This window comes from Bombus pascuorum, chromosome 5, assembly GCF_905332965.1.
Source record: "Bombus pascuorum chromosome 5, iyBomPasc1.1, whole genome shotgun sequence".
Lineage (NCBI taxonomy): Eukaryota > Metazoa > Arthropoda > Insecta > Hymenoptera > Apidae > Bombus > Bombus pascuorum.
The window spans coordinates 6256448-6282110 of NC_083492.1; the positions used below are offsets into that span (position 1 = coordinate 6256448).

The following is a 25663-nucleotide window of genomic DNA, read 5'->3' on the forward strand; positions in this document are numbered from 1 at the left end:
ATGGATAAATATAGATATAGATACAGAGTTACAGGTACAGATGCAGATCATAGATATCTGGATATAGAGATATAGGTGGACACAGACATCAACATAGACATATAGATATATAGATAGAACAATAGACATAGAGATGGAGATGGAAATAGTAATAGATTATAGGCATAGATAAAGATTAAAGATTATAGATATAGGTGTAGATATAGAAATACCATGTGCATATATAAATACTTAGCGCATATACAGTAGTGTATTTTTATTTTTTATCTTTTTTTTTCGGTGTAAGAGAGTGGGGAACAGTGGTACCTGAAAGACCGTGACAAGTGCCCAGACGATGTCGTTGAAATGTTTGCGATCACAGCGACACATTGGGTGCCGCGAGACCACCTCGGCACAGGTGCAGGGCCGACTCCGGTCCGCCCACATGCAAAACTTACCCCCGAACAGGTACATCCCTAGGATGCTGCAACCGAGACAATCCGCTGGCCTAAAGTATCACCGCGTTGAACGACGAACGAGAAAGAAATTGGGGACAAGGGATATACCGGTTGCCACACACACCGTGAAGCGTCTTCGTTTCTTCTTTCTTTCACATTTCTACGAATTTTTCTTAAAGCCAGATATCTCGTTTTCCTTTTTCCTTTCGCTCGATTTCGAACGATCTGTCCACGTACTTTTTACATCCACTCGATTCGACCGAACTTTTTCGTCGTTGCTAGCGTCTATGCTCTTGTGCAACGTATCAAGTGTTGTAAATGTAAAACATTTGGAAATTTTTAGTTAACTATATGGCGGAACACGACTGTCGTGGTATATTGGTCGAATTGGTTTTACGATTACGTTGGTGTGGTATTAACCGTATTAGATATATCGACGTATATACAGGGTGTCGGAGAAAATCGGGGTAAAATTCATACTACGTGTTGCCGAAGCCAAGCAGATAAAAGAGAGCTTCGTACGAATTTGTGTCCGAAGATGCTTTATCGAAGAATTATATGCGTTCTTAAGCTTCTATTAAGCGTTTTGGAAGTTGTAATAAACGTTGAAAATTTCTTCTTTCTGCGAGGATTCAGGCTTCCACTCGTCGAACTGAGTGTCAAATTCTTTCGAATATTCCTGCTGATACAGAGATTTTAGTAAATGTATTTTGAGTACACTGCGAAAGCTTATCTTCCGTTTCTATCACGTTTTCGTCAAACGAAGAACAACTTCCCCAGAAATTCTCGAACACTTATAATTGTTTAACAAAGCATTTTCGGACATAAGATCGTACGAACGTTTACTATCTACCTGATCTCATTAACACGTACTATAATTTTGTTCCCGACACCCGATATATCGAAATGTATCAATATATAATACGCGCACGTATGTGTACACAATATGTAATTACAAAATATTATATATACGACGTATACGCCTCGAAATTGGCTCCAAATTTGTTAGCAATACGATCACGACAGACCTGTCTCGCCGTGCTTAATGAAATTTCAAAAAGTTTCAGAATGAACGCATGAAAATTGTTTATGGCGAGCGTGAAAATACTTTGTCGAGTCAGCGTATATAAACCCGTGAGAGCACGAAAACCCGAACAGGCGTTGAATTTGTATAGTATCGATCTTCTTCTGCGGGGCAGGTTGTAGGTACAACGGAGAAAACGGCCGGCGCGATTCGAATGTAAAGCTATGGTAAAAATACGTATCCGGGTTACGTAATCCCTTAAGCGGCGCTTTGGATGTCGGTTCGAATATGGCCGTGAATATTTTAAGCGGTAATTTCCAGGCGGAATTGCGGCCGCCGTTCGCCACTGCGTTAGTTAGCGCATTGTTCATCGCCAGGAAAATTACCTCCGAGCTAGAATAGAAACTGAGATTGAATACGTATTTAAGGAAACTGCGGATTATGGTGCAGGCGCTGTCTAGTTCGTCGAGACTGCTAAGGCTAAGTATTTGCGTCGCCTGTTTGTTCGATGACCGAGCTTTTAAACTGTTTCCACGTGAAATGGACAGCGTCGCTGGAAACTATTTCGACGACTTTGTTAATGTTGACTTTAGTGGAAACTGGTTGAAACGGGTATCGTATAGTTTCAGGTAAACTATACTACGTACAGGCTGAGTCGCGGCAAACGTTCAACACGGCTGTTTTCTTTGAAAGTATTTAGGTGGCTGAAAAATTCTTTTTATGGCGTTCGTGGTCCTCTTGCATGGTTTAACCTTTTCGTGATGTAACGCGAAAGAGACAAAAAGAGAAGGAAAGTGGTATAGCACCGTGAGTATATCGAACGTCGCGTACGTAACACTATCATTAATATTTATTTCTTATGGAAGGTTGAAAAATACATTGCTCTTTCGACGGTAGAAGTGCAAGAGATCATTTTGAAATTATTCATTCTGCATTCTTGGTCGCTTTATTGAGCCATGAAAGGGTAAAAGCCCAGGCAGAGTACAGTTATCGGTTTCGATTAACCTAAATAGGCTTCGATCTTTTAACAATACCTTCCGAACTAATATCGCTTTCCTTTTATTCCACATCTAAATTGAATATTTAAAATTCCCTTTCTAATTTTCAACCGGCGGCCGTCCACCTCAGATATCGTCGCATAGCGCAACAAAAGTCGTAAAATATGCGATGTAAGATTGACAAACCGTTTGGAAGATTGACAAACGCATCCGTTTGACAAATGACAAATTTAATTTCTTTTCTCGTGTCGCTAGAAAAAAAAACATTCGACTTGTGAAATTCTTCTTAACAAATACTTCCACAAACGGCTGGTGATAATAATAACGATCGATAACAGATAATACGATTCGATGACAGACGTTTTATAAAAGGAGACACGGCCGAATCGAACGATTCGTTGCGATTAAAAATAACAATTGACTCTAGGAGAACGAAGACACTTGGCGGGCGGGGCGTTTAAGCAGGTATATCGGGTGAACAGCAAAAACAACTGTCACTCGAAGCTTGTACAGTCACATTCTGCAAGATCGGCGGTGTCTGTCCATTTGTACAAATGCCGTGTATCCTGTATTCGGACGAGAGAAAACAAACAGGCGTACGTGTGTCATGTAACTTGTATATATTATATATACGTTGTTACCAAGCGAATATTACACAAGCTGCGTGTATAAACTGTAAGGAAAAATTGTACGGCGATAGTAATAAAAATTGCGGAAGAAAAATTGCATTAATTGAATTCTGATAGTAAAAGGAAAATTTTTAGATTAATGTCTGTGGATAATAAAATTGTCGTTTACGTGAATAAATTCTCGTCATATGCCGTGTTTCGTGTTACGATCGACGTTACCAACGGATATGGAATATATCGAACAAAATTTTGACTACAAACGATACATGTATATTTGAGAACAAGAGGTTTGGACAAATATAGTGGAAATTTTATTAGACAAAATACATAAGCAACAACTTGTTCTCAAACTCTACTTTCCAACATTCTTCAAGCTTCTTAATATACAGCAAACTTTTCTTCCCACACATATATCCATAAACGAATATCAACGTCGACGTGTGATCGAACTGAAATTCAGTAAATTCAATTGTTGCGATAGACCGGACGAATCAGTTCGGAATTGTAAATTAAAACGATCGTTGTACCGTTACACGACAACAAAGTACCATCTCTTGGGAAACTATCCGTACGATACGAGCAAGAAGAAGATAGAGTCCCAAATAAAATGATGATAAACGACAACAAAAATAAATAAGATGTGCGTATCGACAAACAAATCAACCCGAAGAGTATCGCCAAGAAAAATATGCAAAGATACGTTTCGGCATTCTTGTCCTGTCGCGCATGGAAATGTACACGAACCCGTGTCCAATTCTTCTGAAACATCCAGTAGGGAACAGAATCGGTAAAAAGAAAATCGACATTGATATTCGTTTTTCGTTTGGAATACGTGTCGTTTGCTTCGAAGATCCGATGCAGACGAGAACTACCATCTCATCGCGCTAAACTTCGCCTCGTTGATTCGTCGTTATTCAACGACTGTACGTATCTAACGACACTCTGATGCACTCGCGAGTTCGCTATCATAAATAAGAATTTATCGTATCGGATAACGCGCCGTACGTCTGCGTCGTACTCCAACACAAAGATACACCGTATGCGCGAAACGTAATTTTTAAATTTCAATTTAGTTACGTCGGTTGCAACATGACGAAAAGTGAAACTAATAGAGCCGCGGTGAAATATATGTACCTGTCGTTGCAGAATGTCACGGTTGACGTTTATTCGGACAAAAAAAAACCAGGAGAGAAAGAAAACGGAGAAAACCAAAAAAACAAAAAAAGAAAAAAGGAGAAAGATAAAATAAAACGGCAAAGCGTAAATATATATATATATGTATATAATATATAATATAATGTAATAATAATCTCTAAATATAAGTAAGGTTAAAAATCTGAAACGAACTTTTAGCGGCTGGTTGCACAAGTACACACTAGCTATCGGTATTAGCAAGTATCTGTAATATTGTTGTTACGTATCTCATATATATGTCTCTAAATTAATAAAGTCTACCTGGAATTCTGAATGGCACGGGTATTTGGGTATCGGGTAAATAAAGGTGTCTATCTACAGCGGCTAAACGGAGAGATATTAATAGTACGGAAATCGTACGTAAATTACATGTGGCAGACGGTTGTACCTCTTATTTTCTTTTCTTTCTTTTTTTTTTTCTTCTCTTTTCTCTCTAATGTGTTAATTTCTATTTGTTCTTTTCTTCTTCTTTTTTTTTCTCTCTCGTTCGAAACAATCTCCTGTTCATTCGGTTCAACGGACGTGTCACGCGACGATTTTTAATTCGATACACATTGAGACTCTGCTTTACGTGTTTATATCTCGTGTTCGCGCGACGTATCGTTTCTTTCTTTGCCCCCCCTCCCCTCCTCCAGGTTCGTCGGATGTTCGATATTTTTCTTTTTTTTTTTCTTTTTTTTTTTGAACACAAAGTGAAAAGTCGAACAAGATAGACAGATAGAGACAGAGAGAAAAGACAGTCAGAGTAAGTATGGCAGAAACAGTGTGAATACAATCGAATGAATCAGAGATACAAAATGCGCAACCGAAGAATCGAAGTCGGATAAACAAACACGTGTAGAGAAATTACGAACGTCAATGACACCGATATGTAATGTAAGTACTGACTGAGAGAAAAATGACGCGGAAGGCTCGAGACGTGGCTACACTGTTAAAAAATTCATGGCGTGACGGAACCTGTGACGGTAATAGTCAGGACGTCTTCCTTTTTTCTTCTTTCTTTTTTTCTTCATTTTTTTCTTTTTTTTTCTTTTTGTGTCTCGCTTTTATCGCGTCTCCGATTACTCGCGCGCTTACTCCTCGCGTCTATAAGAACGTGTATCATTGCTAAAGATCATTTTCATTCGACCACGTTATTTATAGATCGCATACATTTTTTTAATATCATGGCACAGGGAGCTCCAACTGTTCAACATTAACTCCGGGTTCGCAGATTTCCGATCCGCGCCACTGTGTTTTTTTAATTTACGGCTACTTGCCGGCCGTTTGGGAGGATTTATTTTACCGAATGAATACTTGCTCATCCTTCTCGATGTACCGATTAAAAATATTTCGCGCTCGATTGTTGGCGCGTAACAGTTGAAATTGCTCCCACGAGAGCAGGAAGAAAAAATTGATTCGATAAATCGGCACGCATAATTCTCCCGAATAACGAGCTAGCCTTTCGTTATGTAGTCATAAAAGTTTGCTTGATTCATAGACTTGATGCCCACGTAGAAGAATAATCTCCAAATGCTTCTTCGTTTAAACGCGGTCTTTGATCGGCTCGTCGTTTAATGGAAAGTATTTTAAGGCACTTTGGATCGTTAATTATAAATTATTTACTCATAAAGAAATACTATAACGACCTGGCCAATCATGTTTGATAAAATTAAATCTTATACGATATTATATCGATCGCGTTCCAGTCATCGATTTAACCGATTTCATATTATCCAGTCTATTTATTGTTCTTTGCATTTATCGTTACGTCGTACGAACGATCTCACAAATCAGATTCAAATTTCACTTGAAACTGTTTTGATAACATTCGGGCAGTTGATAAATTGTAAGGATCGCTAAGTTCATTATTCTTCTTTTACGTCTGACAAATGATTTCTGAATCTACTAGCAGAATTATTGCGTTTTGCACGAGTATGTGTCCCAATAGTTGCGAACGAGGATGTGAATCGTTACGAGTCATCAAATATCGGGTCGTTGAAGTTTAGTAATTCGAAAGAGCGACAAATTTCTTGTACAATGTAAACGACATTAATCAGAATCGGGAAAAGGGTTACGATTTCCCGTAGCTTATAACAGAAACGTTCTCGCTCGTTTCAGCGGATTTATTTCGACTCTGCTAACTTGCAAAGCTACCTCTTCTTTCGGAAAACTCTGTGACACTACACCTGGAGAATAATCATGCCAAACTGTAGGCAATACCTCGCGAAGAAAACTTAATCGCATTAGTAAGTTGTTAAGCATCGTTTATTTTAAGCCGCTTAACCGTGTCCTCAAAGTTGAAGCTAACTTTTTCAACTCGACTACGTTTCTTAAGCCCAATACCTGAAGTTGATTTCGAACTTCGGAACAGACGCAAAATGGCTACGTAACATTTAACAGGATATCTGGATAATTTCCGGCCAAAGATTAAAGACCGAGGCTAAAATTTAGAATTCAAATAAAATCACATGATATTTCTTCGTTTGCTTTGAAACGATAGAATCGTTCGAACGTATATTTGAAAAAATGCGAATCGATCGTTGGTTAGAGAAAGGAAGGTCAAGGAGTGATACGATGGTAACGTTTTAAGGGACGTTACTGAAAGTAATCGACGACAAACAGCAAGATAAATGGCGTTTCGGACGAAAGTAAGCCATTATTTGTCACTTGGCTGAAATAGAAAAAGCGAAGAAAATGGATAAATGGATTCCACATGAGTTAAGTGATATATAGAAGGCTGGATAGATGGAACTAAACGTTCCCAGCTATTTCGCAAGAAGTAGAAGAAGAATCCATCTTTGAAACGTAAAACTCGGTTAATCCATGGCGGAAATACGCGCTGTTCGAATACTTTTTATGTCTCTCCAGTGTTTCGCGACACAATGCAATTAACGAAACAAAAATTGAACTCGCTTTTTATTCACAATGACCTGCCAATCACGCGAGGAATGTTCGTCGAATATTTAGCGAGACACCGCATACGTTCAGCTATGTTGCATCGTTACAACGAAGAATATACTGGGTGCCTGACGAATAATTAATTGATAGCCCATGCGAAATATTTCTGCCATTTCAAACGGTAAGAAGATTCGCGGGTTAAAAAGTTTGCGATTTTAACATCGCGACGTGATTAATTTCGCAATAAGCGGAAAGCTAGGAAGATCAGATTCGTCCCTTCGAAACGTCCAACACCGTGAATTTCGGTCGTTAAAAAATTTCATAACGTTAACCTCTCGCTGTCTGTCAGTTTCGTTGATACGAGAAAACAAGCGACAAAGAAAAGATGAGATCCGTGAAATGGCAAATCAAATTTCGTCAAAGTTACGATCTTGGAAACTTCGAGCTCATCGATGTCCCTTCCAATGAAACCTGACGCGTATATATTATCATTTTATTATCATTAGGTGTATTACAGCCGACAAAAGGAAAATCTCATCCGCGATACATCCCTTTCTGAAAGGAATGCTGCGCATACTCGTTTGTACACAGGGCATACAGGCGGAAAAGTGGTTTAACCCTCTGGCTATGGCGGAGATGGCCGAGAAGTGCTACTCCTCTACGCCACTCTAAACTGCGAGTATGTACTCTGCCAATGGATAGAGCAAAGAGAAATTTCATAGCATCGAAAGTTCAATTATCTATTTAAATATTAGGTTCAATGGATTTGTTTGTCCTTCGACGAGGAATAACTTCTTAAAGAATGTTACAGTGATATTATAGAGACAAGTCGCGTTGAAAATTGTCCGCAGTTGTGAAATGCTCTTAAATAATCTCCTCTTTCGGCTCTATTTTTAAAACAACTAATTACGAGACACACAAGGTTTCTTTATGAACGTTCAAAGGAGAAAGGTTATTTAAATTAGGACAATAGAGGAATATCCGATGATTGTTACCCGATTTTGTTTTCGCCGACGAAACGTATAAAAAGGAAACAAACCTACCGTCGCATAAATGTAAATCTTCCTCGTTGCTGTACGACGAACAATCTTCGAAATATTTCGAATAATTTCGCTGTAAAAGATTGCCAAAGTTACTGGTCGATCCTATGGAAAAGAACTTTCCGCGTGCAACCAATTAAAAAATAACCGTAACAACATTTATCTGTATACGTGGTAAGAGAAAAACGAAACGTTTTAGTTATCGATCGAATATTTGCGAGAGATTCGCAAGAGCGGCCGTTGCTATGGCGATCTTTCATAACGAGACGACTAATTCGCCAAGTAAAATGTCAGTTGTTTAGAAATTCTGTAAGCTACGGGCCTATGCTATGTCGTTTTTCCTTTATTATAGATCCTTCCTTCGGAATTTATCACCCCATAGATTTTCACTATCAAAAGACAGTCGTTCCATTTAACGCAGTGGGTGGGGCACTTTTACACAGTTTTGCCTGCATTTACGTGCCGTTGTTATAGGAACAAGCGGAATTCAGAAAGAGATCAAAAGATTTAATGCGACTTCTCCCTCGTTCTATCTCTTCTACCGCTTCAACCTTTTTCTTTAAATACAGACACGCGGGCTTGGATGCTCGTTTCATTTCGCGAGCGAAGCTTCAGCCCTGATGCAACCGGCATTTTACCTTCTTCAGCGAAGAAAGAAATCACGGTTAGTTATAACTTTTGGTTCAATATGAAAATCAAGTAATTTATACGAATATGAAAAAAGAAATTAAGTAATTTATTAAGAAGTTTAGAGATTATTCACGCTATCGTCGGTCAGGCTATGATCGAATTACGAACGACGAACGATAAAAGTGACGTTATTTGGAAATATCGTAGAAGATATTACGCTTTACTCTAAGGAAATTCACGTTAGATTTAGCATCGAATATTTTCTACTCGTTTCGGGAGATACCAACAAAGCGAGAAAATGCTTAGTTCTGATTTAAATGGGGAACTTTTAAATTGATATTTATCTTTACGCGGCGAAAATATTTATTTGCCAGTAAGCGGAGAATTTTGGAGTTTAACAACCGTGTGCAAGATAACGTCGCGCTGAAGTTAGAGATCCCTGTGCGATAAAATTGCTCGAACATCGTTACGCATTGTATTGTATATATTATTCGGATTGCCGTTTTTCACAGTGTAACGGAATGTCGTATGATGGAATGTAGATATTGTAAGGAAATGTGTGCATATCGAAAACACGGTCAGGGCCAACAGCGATGAGAAGCAGCAACAACAACATCAACAACAACAACGATCACTTGGGAAAGGACACGTACCAGCATGCAAAGCGTATAATAGAATGTGAACGATAATTAACATGCACGGCACGAGCTTGTACGATCAATCGAAGTAAAAGCGATCAAAGCTGGAAAAAACGCTGATATACGGGGGGAAAAAAGGTCGGCGTTTTCCATCTATGCTGATGCGACAATTCAAACAGTCTCACGGTTTAACAGAGGAAATTTCTCAACAACCTTTTTACCGGGACGCAAAAAAAGGAAAAAAATAGAAAAACACAGGAAAAACGTATCAGTCGCTTGTTCGATCGATGATCACACGTCACAGAGAAGAGATTTTGTGAAAAAAATTTCGTGGCAGCAGGCTACGGTAAGTGAGAGATATTATGCACTTGCGACGACCACAACCAAGTAACAATAACAGATGCGAAGCTTTCGATGCAAAATCGTTGTTTCGTACGCAAGATACGACGCTTTATCGCTATTTCTTGCGAGCAAAGAGCTTATATCACAGTTCTGTAGTTTCTTGACGAAAATATCGTTTGTCCGAAAGCATCGTGGAATATCTGAATGAAAAACTGCAAGACACCGTGGTCATTGGACACTCTCGTGCCACGACCGGTTTCATTGGCTCTTCTTTTACGATGAAAAACAGAATAATATTTTCTTAGATGTGATGTAAGATCTTTCGTTCGTCGAGTATATCGGCAAGTTTCTTGAACGGTTTCTAAATGTCTCATACGCGAATCTCTCTTTCTCTCGTGTTATATCATCGAGATTTAGCGATTATTTGTAACGAAAATAGAGAAATTAAATCGATTAAGATTCTACAAACTTTGTATTTGCTCCTTTCATTACTAAACCTTCCCACACATCTCTTTTTGCGCAAACGTTACTTCCAATCGATCAAATTACCGATATTCTCAAAAACCCAACCCCTTCATTTGTACGATTAAATAAAAAGGAACCCTCGTTTGTGTAAATAGAATCCAACTTCGTTGGACTTCCATGTACACAACGATCGAAACGACGACAATTTGAATGATTTTAAAACCAGTATACGTTCCTTTGATAACAAAAATTTACTAAAATCTCTCGATGCGAAACGACGTCTCTGACATTGACATTGTACGATCCGGAGTAGGAAACGAACGACGCAAACCAAAGGCAAAGGGTTAATTATCCTTTACCAGCATTAGATGTAAAACGATCTTCTAGCAGCAACGACAAAGAACAAACAGGTCAAAAAAGAACCCTCTTGTCTGAATTGAATTTCGGCGTAAAGATTCGCGCAAAGAACGAATAGAAACCGTGCGCAGAAACCGCGAATCTGGCGGAAGCAAGACAACGCTAAAGAATCGGAAGCAGCGTAAGCATGTCCGAGGGCCAGCTCGACGCGCTGCGATGGCAATTGTGAGAGCCGCGAGGCGCATTTTTAAAAACAAAAAGAAAAACGCACTTCTTTACTCTCGCTAAGCAGCGACTGCGGATTAAGACGAATAAAGAAAAAGCGAAGAAACATCATCTCAGGTACGGTCGTTCGAATGATCCGTGGCCTCCTCCTCCTCCTCCTTCTCCTCCTCCACCTCCTCCTCCTCCTCCTCCTACCTCGATACGGCTCTGCATGCCATTATAGAGTATATAATTTTCGTTTCATGTATGTATCTCTCATACGTTACCTTAAGGCCTCGCGATAATCATAAACGTAGCAGATGACGTCTTTCGGCCGTTCAATGACGAATGTGACGATATATTGTATATGTCATACGTATGTATGTATTGTATATAAGGGCATATATGTATATATATATGTGCACATATATACATATATCGAGGTAACTTAGCATACGTGGTTGCATGTGTATGTAACGTTAATATGTATATATACGAATAAATATATATATATGATATAATTATAATATATATAATATATAATATACACTATATAGAGGAAAATAAAGCCCTCGAGAGATACGTGGAAAAGTATCCTTTGTAGGTACCTGAAACACCGTCACAATAGCCCAGAGTAACGAGTCAAAGTTTTTCCTATCACACTCGACGTCAGAGCTGCCTTTCATCGTTTCACAGAATTTGCAACCAAACAGGTTCATCCCGAGAATACTACAACACAACGAAACGTGCAATGTACTTCCTTATCCGTAAATATATAGGTAGATAAATAGACAGATAGTTGTGTAGGGAAGAGAAAAAAGAAGTGAAGTAAGAACGTCGGGATGTAAAGAGAGACAGAGAGATAGAGAGAGATTGAGAGAGAGAGAGAGAGAGAGAGAGAGTGAGAGAGTGAGAGAGAGAGGAATAAAGAGAGAGACAGAGAGAGACAGAGAGACAGAGAGAGAGAGAGGGACAAAGGAAATAATGACGGGAAGGGGTAGCGAGGTTGATAGAGGAAGAAAAAAAATTTAGTTTGGAGAAAAAATAGAAAAGCTTCTCTCGACTACGGTAAATCGAGTCACTTAACAAGTAATCGTATAGAAAGTCTGATGACGGTGCGCTCGTCCTACGTTACAGCGCGTATACTAACGCAGACTAACGTCAAAATTAATATCAATTCGTTCAAACGAATATCGCGTGCGTAATTCTGTTTGCGTGAAAGCCGGCAGAAATCTACTTTAAAAAAGAGCCAAATCTTTTCGAATGGGTTATAGCTGATACTCGTATATCTGTATTTATAATTTATGGCTATTGGCTTTACTTAGACATTTTATTATCCTGATAGGTTTTAATATGTTTGCTTAAAAATTTAAAGATAGTTCCGTTTATTGATCCTGTGATTTGGAACTATCTCGATAGTGGTATATACTACCAGCCAAAAGTATAGAACCTTGGCGAAAGTGTTTTATAAATAAGAATTAGGAATCGCGCTTCTAATTCATGTTCTTTCGAAATAAACGGTTGTCGAAGAATGACCTATGTAAGTTTCAATTACTTCCCCTGAATGATTTCCAAAGCAATAATAATAATAATAATAAACCTATAAAGAATATAATAAGTAAAAATAGAATAATTGAAAACACAGAATCATTTCCACGCTTAATGTCGCAACATTTCGAAAGTCGTCTTCGAACAGATCGAAACTCGACTCACCGACCCGTAATGCTGCAGCGGTAGTTGCTACGAAGGAAATTAATTTGCCACATTTAATAACACACACAGCTTGTCAACAGTCTGCCATGAAAACTAGCAACGAGGCTCATGCTTCTGGCCGATAGTGAATACCATCTGATTGCCTGTGCGTTTCTCGCCGAAATATCGAAAAACAAAAGCGTGGAAAAAAAAAGAAAAGAAATATGTAAAAGAAAAAGAATATCCTACGATGGCACGTAGTTCGAAGAATCAAAGTATTTCAAAAATTCCTCAGTTTAAAAAATGACGCACACCTGAGTCCCTGGATAATAAGATCAGACATCAAACGGACTGACAATGGCAACAAAAATAACACGAAGCCGATGGCGATTGCGACGAACGATCGATCGACCGTCGGATGATCTCGAGACGCGTGTCAAACCCGCGGGGATAGCGAGAGGCCGTGTTCGCAGCATAATCAAATAACCGAAAGAGATACATATTTATCCATTCGCAAGCTGTCTAATATCGATGACCACACCGAGGCGCACTTTGTAGGCACTTAGAGAGTACATAGCATTAAAAAAAGGAAGAAGAACGGGGCAATAGAACAAGAAAGAAGACGTACGAATACACGAATAATTAATAGGTAATAGTATATATATATATACATATAGCTCTCATACTCGTCGCTAGATGATAAGCACCATGCACACATGAAAATATATATACATATATATATATATATTCATATACGTGTATATATATACATATATATATGTATACATATATATTCATATCGATATTCATATGTATAATAGGTGTCCTCTAATAATAAAAAAAAATGGTAGAAAAATAAATAAACAAATGAGAAAAGAAACAGTATATAATAATAATATACACGTTCGATGCCTCAAGCCATGAGAAAGGGCCAACAAGACACTCCTCGTAGACACGTGCCAACAAACACCCATCGTTCATTACCATTACAACGTCAGAAAACGCTGCAGTCGCAAACGCAACAGTGTGGTAAATAATGTAAAACGAGAGAACTGCTGCGACTCGGTTTCATCTATAATACGTGAGATGCAATTTACGCGGCGATCCATATGCCGTGAGAGAAGATAAAAAAAGCGCATAAAGAAGAGAAAAGACAAAAGGAGTATAAAACGGAAGACATAGTCACCTAATACACTTCGTGTTCGAAGAGCAGTGACATACAAGCCCCAGCTCCTGTGGAAGCTCGGAAGCGGACAAGAAGCTGTTCTCAAAAGACAATAAATGTCAACGAGACCCTCGAATCAACCAAATGAAACGAACGCGTTTCTCCACGATGAACAACGTCGCCAAAGGAATATCTGAAGGTACGCGACAAACGCGAATTTACACTCCACGCTCTTAGACTTGCATCGCGGATCGCTCGTCGCACGGTGAAAGGTGTAACAATCGTATTCGTCTGTCGTTTCGTAAAATACCACGACCGGTGAACGACGTAGATCTAGTACGATAGATCAATTTCAGTAGATGTATCTCTCTATTTTCGACGAACCGAATGACGATGGTTCGTCTAAAACGAAACAGTTGTCTCTAATATTTTATAACGTTCTTCCGCAAAGACCCAAACACGTCAACCCACTCGCAACGCTCGCTATCTCAATCGCCAGTTTGAAAACCACCGAAACAAATTCAACGGTTCGATATAAATATTCTGGCTGCCATCTTTCGCTTTCACCGTGGACGAATCAACCGCGACGCGGATGCGAAGCGTGAAAATATAAATTCGCCTTATCGTTGCACGTCGCACCATCGAGCGAGGATCCGACCGAATCACGGTCTCGTTGACACTTAACTTAGCTCTGTTTCTTTAGTCTCTCCACAATTCGTGATAGTCCATCGATAATCCAGTGATCTTTCAATTCGCTTTGGCTGTCATGCAAACGTTATGCTGATGAGGTGATTATCTGAACGGAAGTAACGCGCCACGTTAAGTTCGCGTCCGTGAACACGAAACGCGTTTGCGATCCGACGATTGATAACTGACCGAGTGGTGATCGCGACGATGATGGCCGGCGCGAACCGCGATCCTGGAAACGTGCATCTCGACGATTTTTAAAAACCGACGACGACGTGGCCGATAACCGCGAGCACAATTCCCGGGCACTGGTTGCCTAAAGGGAAAGGGAACAACTTACCTGAATATAAAGATGAAAAGTACTAAAAGGGAAAAGAATACGGCAACGTTATCCATGGTGCGCAGCATCACGAACAGCTGTCGCCGGAGGTTCGGTAGAAAACGCACGAGCTTGAGGATTCTCAGTAGCCGGAAGGTCCTCAACACGCTCAGCCCGGAACTTCCGCTTCTCTCCTCAACGAACGCTTGACAAATCTCCACCACGCTAGACGTTCAACAGAAAATTCCTTCTTTCGCATATACATTCTCGCGCGATATAACGCGTAACTCTTACATTAGCAGATCTTTCGAATGCTCGAACCTTTGGAATTATGCGTTCGATTTTAATGAATGGATATGTTTGAGTTTTTCTTATATTTCAAGTTAATACGATACTTGGGTCTTTTCTTCCAAATTTTTGCTTTGAAGTCTACTTTGATGTCACGGGCATCGGTTTATAAGGAAAAATTTGGGAAAAGTTCGCAGTCGATGTATCTTTATGGAATCAGCGTCTTGTCTATCGGTGAATTTATCAAATTTTGTAACTTTCAGAGATACGTGTTTGTTCGACTTTTTTTTAGAAAAGCTTCAAAGTGTTGGTTGTAAATGTTTCCGAGTGGCGTGAATGATTGTTTTATTCGCATACCTGAGCACCACCACGACTCCGTCGAAAACGTTGAATCCGTTGCTTATGTAACCGAACGGACCCTCCGCGATGATCTTGAGCAACATTTCCACAGCAAAGACGGCCGAAAATACGATATTGCTTATCTCAACCACTATGGTCAATTGCTCCGGCTGTCGACCGATAAATAGAAAAAAGGATATCACTTTTTTCATGCATATGTACATATATATATATATATATACATATGTATTTTCGCTCTGAAATCGCGATGAACCCCTTGTCTCACTCGGTATTCTGTCAAAGTTCGCTTTCTCGGGAATATTTTATTTCCATCTCGGTGTGTAGTCTGCCTTATGTGTCGGTTACAGAACATCCTGTATATTACAATATTTATTCTCTGACGTGTGCAAATGGAAATTCCAGGTGAGTGTGTATGTACATGCATGTACATATGTGTAAATAGATGCAAGTGACAGGGTTTCAGAGATTATAGTGCAAACAAAGGTAGGCTGTTAGCCACCTAAGGTTTTGGATAGACGCTACTACGTGTCATTAACACTGACACAATGACTTCCACGATGACGCCAGCAGCCGATCGCTACATTGGTCAATCACGACACTCCCTCTATGACGGTTCAAGAAGCAAAATATCGTCCTGGAAATATAATTAAAAACGTATTTTGTTCCTATGAATAAATTTGACGGATTTTTGTATTGTTTGTGAATGTTTATTTCGATAAAATGATTTCAATATTCTTCTGCTGTGTGCAAATAACCGTTGACCTCAAGCGTGTGAGATTTCTAAACTTTTAAATTCAACGTTTACACTTTTATTTTTTTTTTTTTTTTTTTTGAGAGGTATATCATCCAAAAATGAGATTGCAAAATATTGATGCATTGCAGTAATCGATATTTTATAGGTCTTTCAATCTCTGTCGATAGAATCGTTTGAAAAATGCTTTCGCGTAATTTTTTGAATAAACTCGTTCTACGTTTGCCACCATTCTCTTTACAGTACTTCAAAAAGCTGATTTCCTTCTTTATCCTGCTTTTCGCTTCTGGTTCGTTTTAAACGACCCCGTAACGCGTTATGTAAGATTTAGGTCAGAACTCTATTTATTGCAGCGTTTCTAACTAATCTGCGAACAAGGAAAAACCATAAACGAGCTACATCATGAAAGAGCTGTTTAAAGATTCATTTCATATAACAGCGCGTGCAAATCTTCACCAAAACTACAGCTTTTCGCGTTTGCTTTAAGACCTTTATGTATAGGTTCCATCAATCTTCATGATGTAATTTTATTTTACTGTAAAAATAGCGATCAATAAATTTTACATTCTGCTATAAAATATTTATGGTTCATACATACATTATAGCAAGATATAAAGTTTCTTATATAAGCGAATTTAATAAAATCCTGCACCTATACCTATAAAATCTTTCTTATCTTGTTTATTACCGTCGAATTTTATTTACCCTGTCCTCAAACATTATTTCTGATCTTTATTTTGAATGTTGAAGTGATGTGATTTTTATTATGCTCTTATCGTCGTATAAAGATAACGTAAGTACATTGGTCGCTCGATAGATTACGGTTAAAAGTTGGCAAATAAATTTCCTCGATAGATAAACCGGATTAACGGCATTTCACTTTTTACGAATAGTAAAAAAATAAAAGAAAGGTACTTGACGAGTTTTATCGCCGCGCTAGAGAATTCGTGAGTCGTTTTTTAAACACAATCGGATGATTTCACCTTTTCTGATCACCGTACACTATCCTACCGTATCTGCTATACAAAAAAAAACATTTCAAATCTGAAGATAACGCGAAAAGAATGGTTGAACCGATTAAAGATTTTGTGTCGTAATCAACGCTATCGAAAATGAATAACGAGTTGATCGAAGCAATTTCTGCTAAAAGAATCTACGTGAAACAAAATAGAACGAATAGGATAAACTTTTAGTGGAAAGCTGTTGCCTTAGCTGGATTTTGCTGTCAGCTATACATGAAAATTGATAATTGCGATGCATAAATAAGAATATCGCTCTTTTCAAAGGATTTTCTAACGATCATTAAATTCGTTTGATGTTTAATATTAAAATTTCATAATAATTTCACTCGAAATCTGCTGTTATATTTAGGCTCTTTTTTCCAGAGAACTCGTGTGTTGATAAAGCGACGATAAGAAAGTTAAACCATGAAAAATGGCACAATTTTCAAGAAGATCCAATATTTATCGAAAACGCAACGAGGGATTAACTAATTGTTTCGTTAGATTCGCGAATAATTATTTATACATGGCGGAGAGCGCGGCGCACAATTCAAGAATTCTACTCGTGTCAGCTTGAATAGCCAGCTATCTCGAAATTGTATATTACCGTGTCTGCGATAAGCCAATCTCTGCTCTGATTGAAAGATAAACAGAAAGCTTTCTTTTTCAACCAATATCAACCACTGTAATCGAATATTTTGTGGGAACGTCTGCGAAGATTGGCTGAATAAGCGAGCGACTGAATGAGAAATAAAGGGGATGTGAAAAGACGAGAGGAAAATTGACGAGTTGAATTGTACGAGCGACGAAAATTGAAAGAGCATAAATAAAAATTAAATTGAATTATTAAGTATGTCGTGTGGCATTGTTGTATCGCGTTATATCATCGTGTGTATAATGAGTATACAGAATGTTCGATAATTCAACAAACTTCGTCTGCGAGTTTAACAGGTGGCTGTGATTGAAAAGCATCATTAATGTACATTGCATACGTATATTTATACAAGGTAACCATCACAGCGGAAACTATGAACTAGAAAACTGTCGAAGACGAGAAAGAATCGAATAATTCCTGGAGAAGTTGTTGGTGATTAAAAACACCTGAGACAAGAGGTTCGTTTACTCTATGCAAACGATAATCGTTGTGCCATCGATACGACGCAACATAAATAACAATGTAGATATTTAAAAAATTAAAAATAACAAGATACAGACAGATGAGTAAAATATCTGTATCACCGTCGATTATATTTATGTCGCTACAATTGGAACATTTATTTCTTGTAACGAGTGGTACATAAACGAGAATCGTGTATTATCAAGTAATTATTAACAAACGAGAGCACACGTACAAAGAAACACAAATGATCGAAGCGATATACGTGTATCTGTGATAAAATCGCAGAAATCGGTCAGATTTTACATACATTTCCAGAATCGTATTCATTTACAATTAGAATTATTTCTTCTTTCACGGTACGTATAAAAACATTTTTATACAACTTGAAGAAGAGAACAGGTTGAACGAATAGCAGAAATCGCTATTTCTCGCGCGATGCAAACGCGTAATGAAGAAATTAATCGCCGAGTGACTGTTTGGCTTGGAATATGAAATTCAACGTACGTGATCTAATAAAACGTGCAGGATTACGTGAAATACGGTGGCGTCGATCGACGTGACGACTTAATGTTTTCATTTCTCTAGCCTCGTTATATCGCTTCCATCAACTAACTGTACACTTCTGACACAAATACCGAATATGTCACGATACGAGATAAAAACACTGACCTGGTTATGATACTCTATCCCCATGCTCAGAGTATTGATCAAAATCGCCAATAAGATACCCTGTTGAAAATATTTGTGCTCGACCAGCTTCTTAATCGACCGTCTTATGCACCGTATCGCGCAAACACAACGGTTGCCACAAGTTCTCAACACTCTTCTAGCGCGGGAAGTTTTCGCCCATTTGTCACCTTCGTCTGGCCATTGATCAGTGCCCTGGAGTTCACAGCAACACGAGCAATTATCAATGTCCGACGCTAACCACTGCGTACGATCCTCCAGGGTAATACGTCGATCCGTTATTCCTAAAATAAACGTTTCTCTATATACATACGCGTGATCGTCAAATGGAATACTGCGTTCTCTGCTGATTTCAATCGCACGTGGTACATTTCCTTTGATTTGCTCTTTGTCGTAGGTGAAAGGTAATTTAAATGCACGGCGTATATTCGTCTAAAGGCAGAGCTCAAAGGGATTGTTAACGAATTGATATTACACGTAGTGAGAAACACTGTAGTTCGAAGCGCTATACTTTGACATATTGTACCACGAAATCCCGAATATCGCACTTGGAGATACTGCACTTTGAAATACAGTACTTTTGAAATTTTGTACTTGGAAATATCGCGTTTCAGGCTACTGTACTTTGAAATACTCTATTTCCAAGTATCATATTTCCCGACTCCGCGCCTCGAAATACTGTAATTCGAAGTACTTGCGATTCGAAACACCGCATTTCGAAACGTCTCGCTTCAAATTATCGATGGTCCGAGTACCGTGTTTCGAGATATACCAGCTGGGAATATCCTATTTCGAAGCTATATATTAGGTTGTCCAAAAAGTTTCTTTCGTTTCATAAGGTGATAATAGATGTTCGGAATTTTGAATAGCCGTGCGTTCATGGCACGGACAGGCCCATTCCCTTCTTTAGGAAATTCCGAATTACATGTCCTCCCAAAGCTGTGAACCTAGTGACTCCGAGGTCAGGTGAAAAACCCCGGGAAAGGACCAGCCGGAAGGGCACGATGGACGGACGAAACCCAACGGCTGGTAGGGAGAATCAGCAACGTAGGAGGACAGTTCATCGTCAGACATCGTACAGTACTGGTGAAATACTTCGCTCTCAACAAGATTTTACCACGTTCATAACGTCGTGTTCATAACGTCGTGTTCATAACATCAAACGTTACTTTTATACACCAAGTGCAAATACAATGCTAGATTACTCTAATGCTCGATCTATTAAACCTCCTCCACCTTGAGCGTTAATTCATTCAAGGTACGCGATATCGACCGAGCGGTTTGACCTGACCGGTTGCTCTTTAGTGGATAATCCGCAACAATAAATGAACAGCAATTTCTGTTTTATATTATTTTATTGAATTATGATGCATTTCGTTACATTTCTATTATTACGTTCGTGCATAATTCAATAAATTAATATAAAACAAAAAACAATGTGTCCTTATAAAACGAAAGAAACTTTTCGGACGACCTAATACTACCAGGTATAGTAATATATTCCTTTCTTAAAACTCTTCGGCAAAATCAAACGTTTCCTACGGTATTCTCAAATTCCATTTATATATCATTTTCTCATCCAGCCTCTCAATCGCAAGAGATACAAGCTAGGAACGATAAGGTGCAGGTATGTTCTCCAAAGATATAGGTTCAAATATAGCGAAGAGGAAAAAGAGTAAAAGATAATATACCTTTGGTAAGCGAATTGAGAAAAGAATCCAACGCCAGCTGACCGGTTGGTAACGCGGCGCTCAAAGCACCACTTAACGCCAGTAATTCTTGACAAGTCATGGCTTCGTTTCCACCAAATTCAGCCTGCATCTGCGGTGACACATGTTCACATGACAAATTACGCGAATGCAACAGACACGAGCCGGTGAAATTCCGGCCACATGCGCTCGCAGTGGAATATACCTGTATGTGGTCTGGCAGTGGGCTCGACCAAACATTCCCGTCACCGGTCTGCGTCATTTTTTCGCAGGAGCATACGTTCCGTTCGCCGGGTGACACCGTCGTCGAGCCGGCCTGCAACGCGTTTCCGACGTTGTTGCTGCCGTGCAACAACACCACGTCGCTGAACATCACGCTGCTCCTTCTACGATAGTTCGTGCAAGGCGGACTTAGCAGCGCGTTGTTCGTCTGAGGGCGCAGTTCAATTTCAACGGGGAATTAAATTCAGAAATTTTGCATCGTCTACCGATTACTAATGAGTTTCGAAACGTGTTTAATCCTTCGCATTTAGAAGACCATAGGGATACATTTCGATGGGTTTGCAGGCTTGGAAAGGCTGTTGCGCGAAACTTTAGTATCGTAAAATACGAATATTGCTAAGATGATAACTCGCAAATAAAAGGAAGAAGAAGAGCCTACGTGTACTTCTTTTTATTCATGAAAGATTATTGATAATTAAGTAAAAAAAAAACTAATTTGAAACTCTACAATTCCGACGTAGTACTTCAAATATTAATTGCAGCCGTTCGGAAGTTACACTGATCGACTTGGCAAATTAGAAAATACCGAAAAGCGGTCTTAAATTTTCTCGGTCAGCGTCTCGTCACAAATAAACCGATAGAAGCAAGTCGTTCGTTTCTTGGGAATTAACCATCTCAACTGAAACAAATACTACAATGTTGTCGGAAAGAAACGAATAGAGAGCAAAGTTGATCAGTTTGACTTCCGAGAGACGCATTAACGAAAGACAAAATAATATTCAAATGTGTGGAATCTTTCTACGATTACCTTGAACGCGGTTCAACACCAGAAACCAAAATACTAAATGACGTGGACGGAGCATACCTGAATACTCGCTTCAGTCGCGTTGGAAAAGACATTGTCGCTTCCATTACAAGAAACGGAGGAAGTCCTATGGAGTGCCATACGATGGCACACGTTCGAAGAGACGTCAGCCTCGGAGATCTCGGGACTGGCACGAGGTGCAATTGCCAAATTTCCATTGCTGCCGCCGTTATTGCTGAGAGCAGTTGCGAGAATCGCAGTCTGCGTCGGAGGACTGTTCGCGGCAAAATCAGTGAGCGACCCTCCGCCGCTGGCAACCCCCTGCTGTTGCTGCTGTTGCTGCTGTTCCGCATATTCCAGAGCCGCCAACAACCGAGGACATCTACCATGATGGATTCTCCTATCTGACGAACGTATAATAACGTGCATGGTAACAATATTAAAGTGGGTCGTATGAAATTCAACGATATCAATTATGTTAAATGGGAATCGATATATCGTGTCCCGTGGAAAAACTGTCGAGCAAGTATTAATTGCATGGAAGTCGATAAAAATGAAAGACCTTAAAGAATACTCGATACCAAGTCGCTTCATGGGTCTTTGTGCGAGAGTCAATAATTATCCGCGGCATATCTACTTGTAAAATTTTTAATTGGAACCAGATGTTTCGAAACGTATATACGCAACTTTGTTCAGCGTATTAAATTCCACAGAGTCAAATGTTTTTTATTTTTGAGGAAAAAATATATTAGGTTGTCCGAAAAGTTTCTTTCGTTTCATAATATCGTGATATTCGTGATAATAGATGAACAACAATTTCGATTTATATTATTTTATTGAATTACGTACGATCTATTTCGTTCTATTTCTATTATTACGTTCGTGCATAATTCAGTAAACTAATACAAAACAAGAAAACATTGTGCGTCTATTATTCCCTTATAAAACGAAAGAAACATTTCGGACAACCTGATAGCTTTGTCGATCGTTGATAACGGAAACGTATTTCTTCCGATTCTTTCGCAAGGTAATAAAATGTCGAGCCAAATTGACCGAAAAAGACGAGCTTATTGCTCTTTTAGTTGATCGTTTGCCGAGTGCAATGTTATGCGTTGCGAACGTCGAACATGAATGGGTTAAATAAACGTTAGAGGAAAATCGTCTGCCGTTTCGTTCGTTTTTACTAAAACAAAATTAAAAAGAATATGATTATTTTCACGTTTGTAGACGTTTATAGACTTTAGAACTATCGCGTGTAACATATATAGCACCGTAATAAAAGCTATAATTTGAAAAACTATCGGAGAGACTATTCTATTAAATTGATAAAACAGAATGAAAGAGGCAGCAGTGTGTTAATAAACACAGACGTATAAACAAATCGTTTACGAGATACATAATTTCTTAATGAACATGTAAAATCCGGGGCCTACGCGCTTCCTCCACACTCGATACAATAGAACAGCCACTCTTCCTGGAACCTACGATCACTGTAGCATTGTTCCCAACACACACTCCATCGTCTGAGATCTTCTATTATTCCCTCAATAATAGCGTCAGTTTAAGTGATATTCTCAAGCAATCGCGCGGAACAGCGCCAGATATTCCAGGAATCTCTGATCGCGTACGTTCATCTCTAAAAAAACGCTCTCTTGCTTGCAGTAAAACGAACCACCGACGATTTAAACGTCTCTAGTAAGTACATTCTATGCGGATATCGTTGGCCGATATTCCAGTTTATCGAGATATCGATTATTTCGCGATAAGAACGAACAGAATTATCGAGTTAAACGTAATAATTGAATACCTCGAGAACGATTGGTTCGCCCATTCACGTTTATTAAAAAGTTTCCTGCTACTTTTAGCGAGTTTTGTAAATTCGCCAAGCTTCTGTCGATAAACACGAGCAGGCATCCCGTATTTTCGTAAAAAAATACAATTACTCGGAACGGAGAGTTACATTTAAAAAAAAGAAATTACGAGAACGAAGTTTGAACAGAATTCACGAAACTTGCTCCTGATTTTACAAAATCAACGAAATTTCCTTCTCTCCAAAATTCATTTCCTTTTCGACAGATCAGTCAATTTCCTTTCTATTGAAATTAATTTTATTCTCCTAAGGTTTACGAATCCTCTGTTTGTTGAATTGATTTTCTTCGAAAGAAAGAAATTTACGAATCTCTTTGGAATTAATTTATATCGACTTTACTAACTCGAAAGATTTTTCCGTGAACGAACCACGTTCGAAACGGAAGAAAAGCACGTGACGCCTAGATCGTTTCGAAGACGATTAAATCCTCGTTTCTTTCAGAAAAATGGCAAACTACACGAGCGTTCGTTTCCAAGGGAGAACATATAGGCGAAATGAAACGGAAACGTCGAAAAGATGTTGCGGTTTGCAGAGAAGCTCGTAAATTACAATCAAAATCAAACGTTGCAGGGGATTAATCCTCGCTTAGGAAATACAACTCTCTTACCTCCGGGTAATCTATTCGAATCAAGGCCGGGTGCACCTGCTCGAAACGGGTGTCCATGTTGTTGCTGTTCCTTAAGTAAATTCTGCTCGCGTTTCTGCTGTCTTTTGTATAAATACACTCGGTACCTCTTCATTAACCTTCTCTTTCCTCTTCGCCACAGGTGTGCAATATATCTGAGAAGATGCAGTACGATTATAGCAGAATGGAACAACCAAAAGACAGTTTCAGATGGGAACTCCTTCGTTTCTCGAGTGGAGAACCGATGGAGCGCTATTTCACTTCGTTTAACGTATGCTTTGTCACAGTTTTCCAATCATCGTTCTTCCAAGAATTTAATAAAACTATTGTTCGTCTTTCTGCATGGTATACTTTAAACGAGAATCCTTCTTTTTTAAACGTGATGGCTCAATCGAGAAACCTTCGATGATATTACGAGAGAGTTTGCAGTTACTTCTTCTGAAAAAATTTGATGCAATTGTCCGATAGAATTATTTGATGTAATTGTCCGATAGAATTGTAACCTTGTTCTGTGAGAAAATAACAAAGAATAAAAAATGAGTAGTAGGATAATAGAACTATTCTAAATGAGAACCCTTTATTCTTGAAGCGGAGGACCAATGTAGGCTTTCACAATATTGTAAGACTCTTTGATTACTTCTCCTCGACAACTTTAATAGAGTTATTGTGATCTTTCTGCTCAATAAAATAATAAGATAGGATAATATGATGGTCGTCTTTATGTTCAAGATAAAACGATCGAAAATGAAAAATAAACAGCGTAGTAGCGAAACTGTTTCCTCGAGGATGTTCGTTATTTAAAGTAGTACTCTAATGGAACACACCTTGATATACAACTTAACGATATGCCAAGAATCTTCAATTTCTCACAGAGAAATCTAATAAAGTCGAAAAGTGTGTGATAATAGAACCATCAAAAAGCGAACAATATGGTTTGCTTGGAAATTATTAGAAAAAGCGAGGAAACTTTTGCTTTATATCCTGAAACTTTTCTACAGCTTTTTCTATGACGTATGTGATACAGCAGCCAAGTTACTCCTGAGGGAATAAAAGTAGTAGTATCCCTTTTATTCTTCCAGATATGGTAGTGTATAAATTTCTACGATATTCGAAGCAAGTTTAATCAATATGCAAATCTTTAAAACACTCGATCACACAAACCTGCGATACGTTCGAGTTGACATTTTTAAATTGCCCATCTTCGATTTTATCGAACTTTTATTAATATCGAATTTGATACTCGGAGTAACGCGCACCTTGTCCTAATTGTAATTCGTAATATTATTTGCAGAATATTTAACGTTTGTTACGCGCATTATGATAATACCGCGTGTGTCGATTATTGTTAATAAATGTATAAATAAGATGTATGTAGATAGGCGATGGTACATTTGAATAACATGCGATGTAAAGTATCGAACTTGGTAAAAAATAAATTTCACTATTTTACAGGCTTTTTGTTTACAATTCGTTCGATCTGTCGTAATTGGAAAATTTGCAAACGTTATTTCGTACACAGAAAAC

General features: G+C 38.7%; 1 protein-coding gene across 8 annotated transcripts in view; it reads right to left on the reverse strand.

Annotated features, from left to right (window-relative positions):
• Window positions 1-25663, reverse strand: part of LOC132906846 (voltage-dependent T-type calcium channel subunit alpha-1G) — a 107927-nt gene that overhangs the window by 19772 nt on the left and 62492 nt on the right. For 5 of the 8 annotated variants that reach the window (XM_060959405.1, XM_060959404.1, XM_060959402.1 and 2 more), the window contains 8 exons: window positions 24122-24294; window positions 21705-22048; window positions 20823-21047; window positions 20600-20729; window positions 18891-19192; window positions 15347-15498; window positions 14723-14926; window positions 307-463 (listed from right to left, as the gene is read on the reverse strand). In XM_060959405.1, coding sequence (XP_060815388.1) covers window positions 307-463; window positions 14723-14926; window positions 15347-15498; window positions 18891-19192; window positions 20600-20729; window positions 20823-21047; window positions 21705-22048; window positions 24122-24294 — 1687 coding nt within the window. Of the gene's footprint in view, window positions 1-306; window positions 464-11446; window positions 11568-14722; window positions 14927-15346; window positions 15499-18890; window positions 19193-20599; window positions 20730-20822; window positions 21048-21704; window positions 22049-24121; window positions 24295-25663 lie in introns of all 8 variants that reach the window. The other 3 variants (XM_060959408.1, XM_060959403.1, XM_060959406.1) reach the window with 2 other exon arrangements.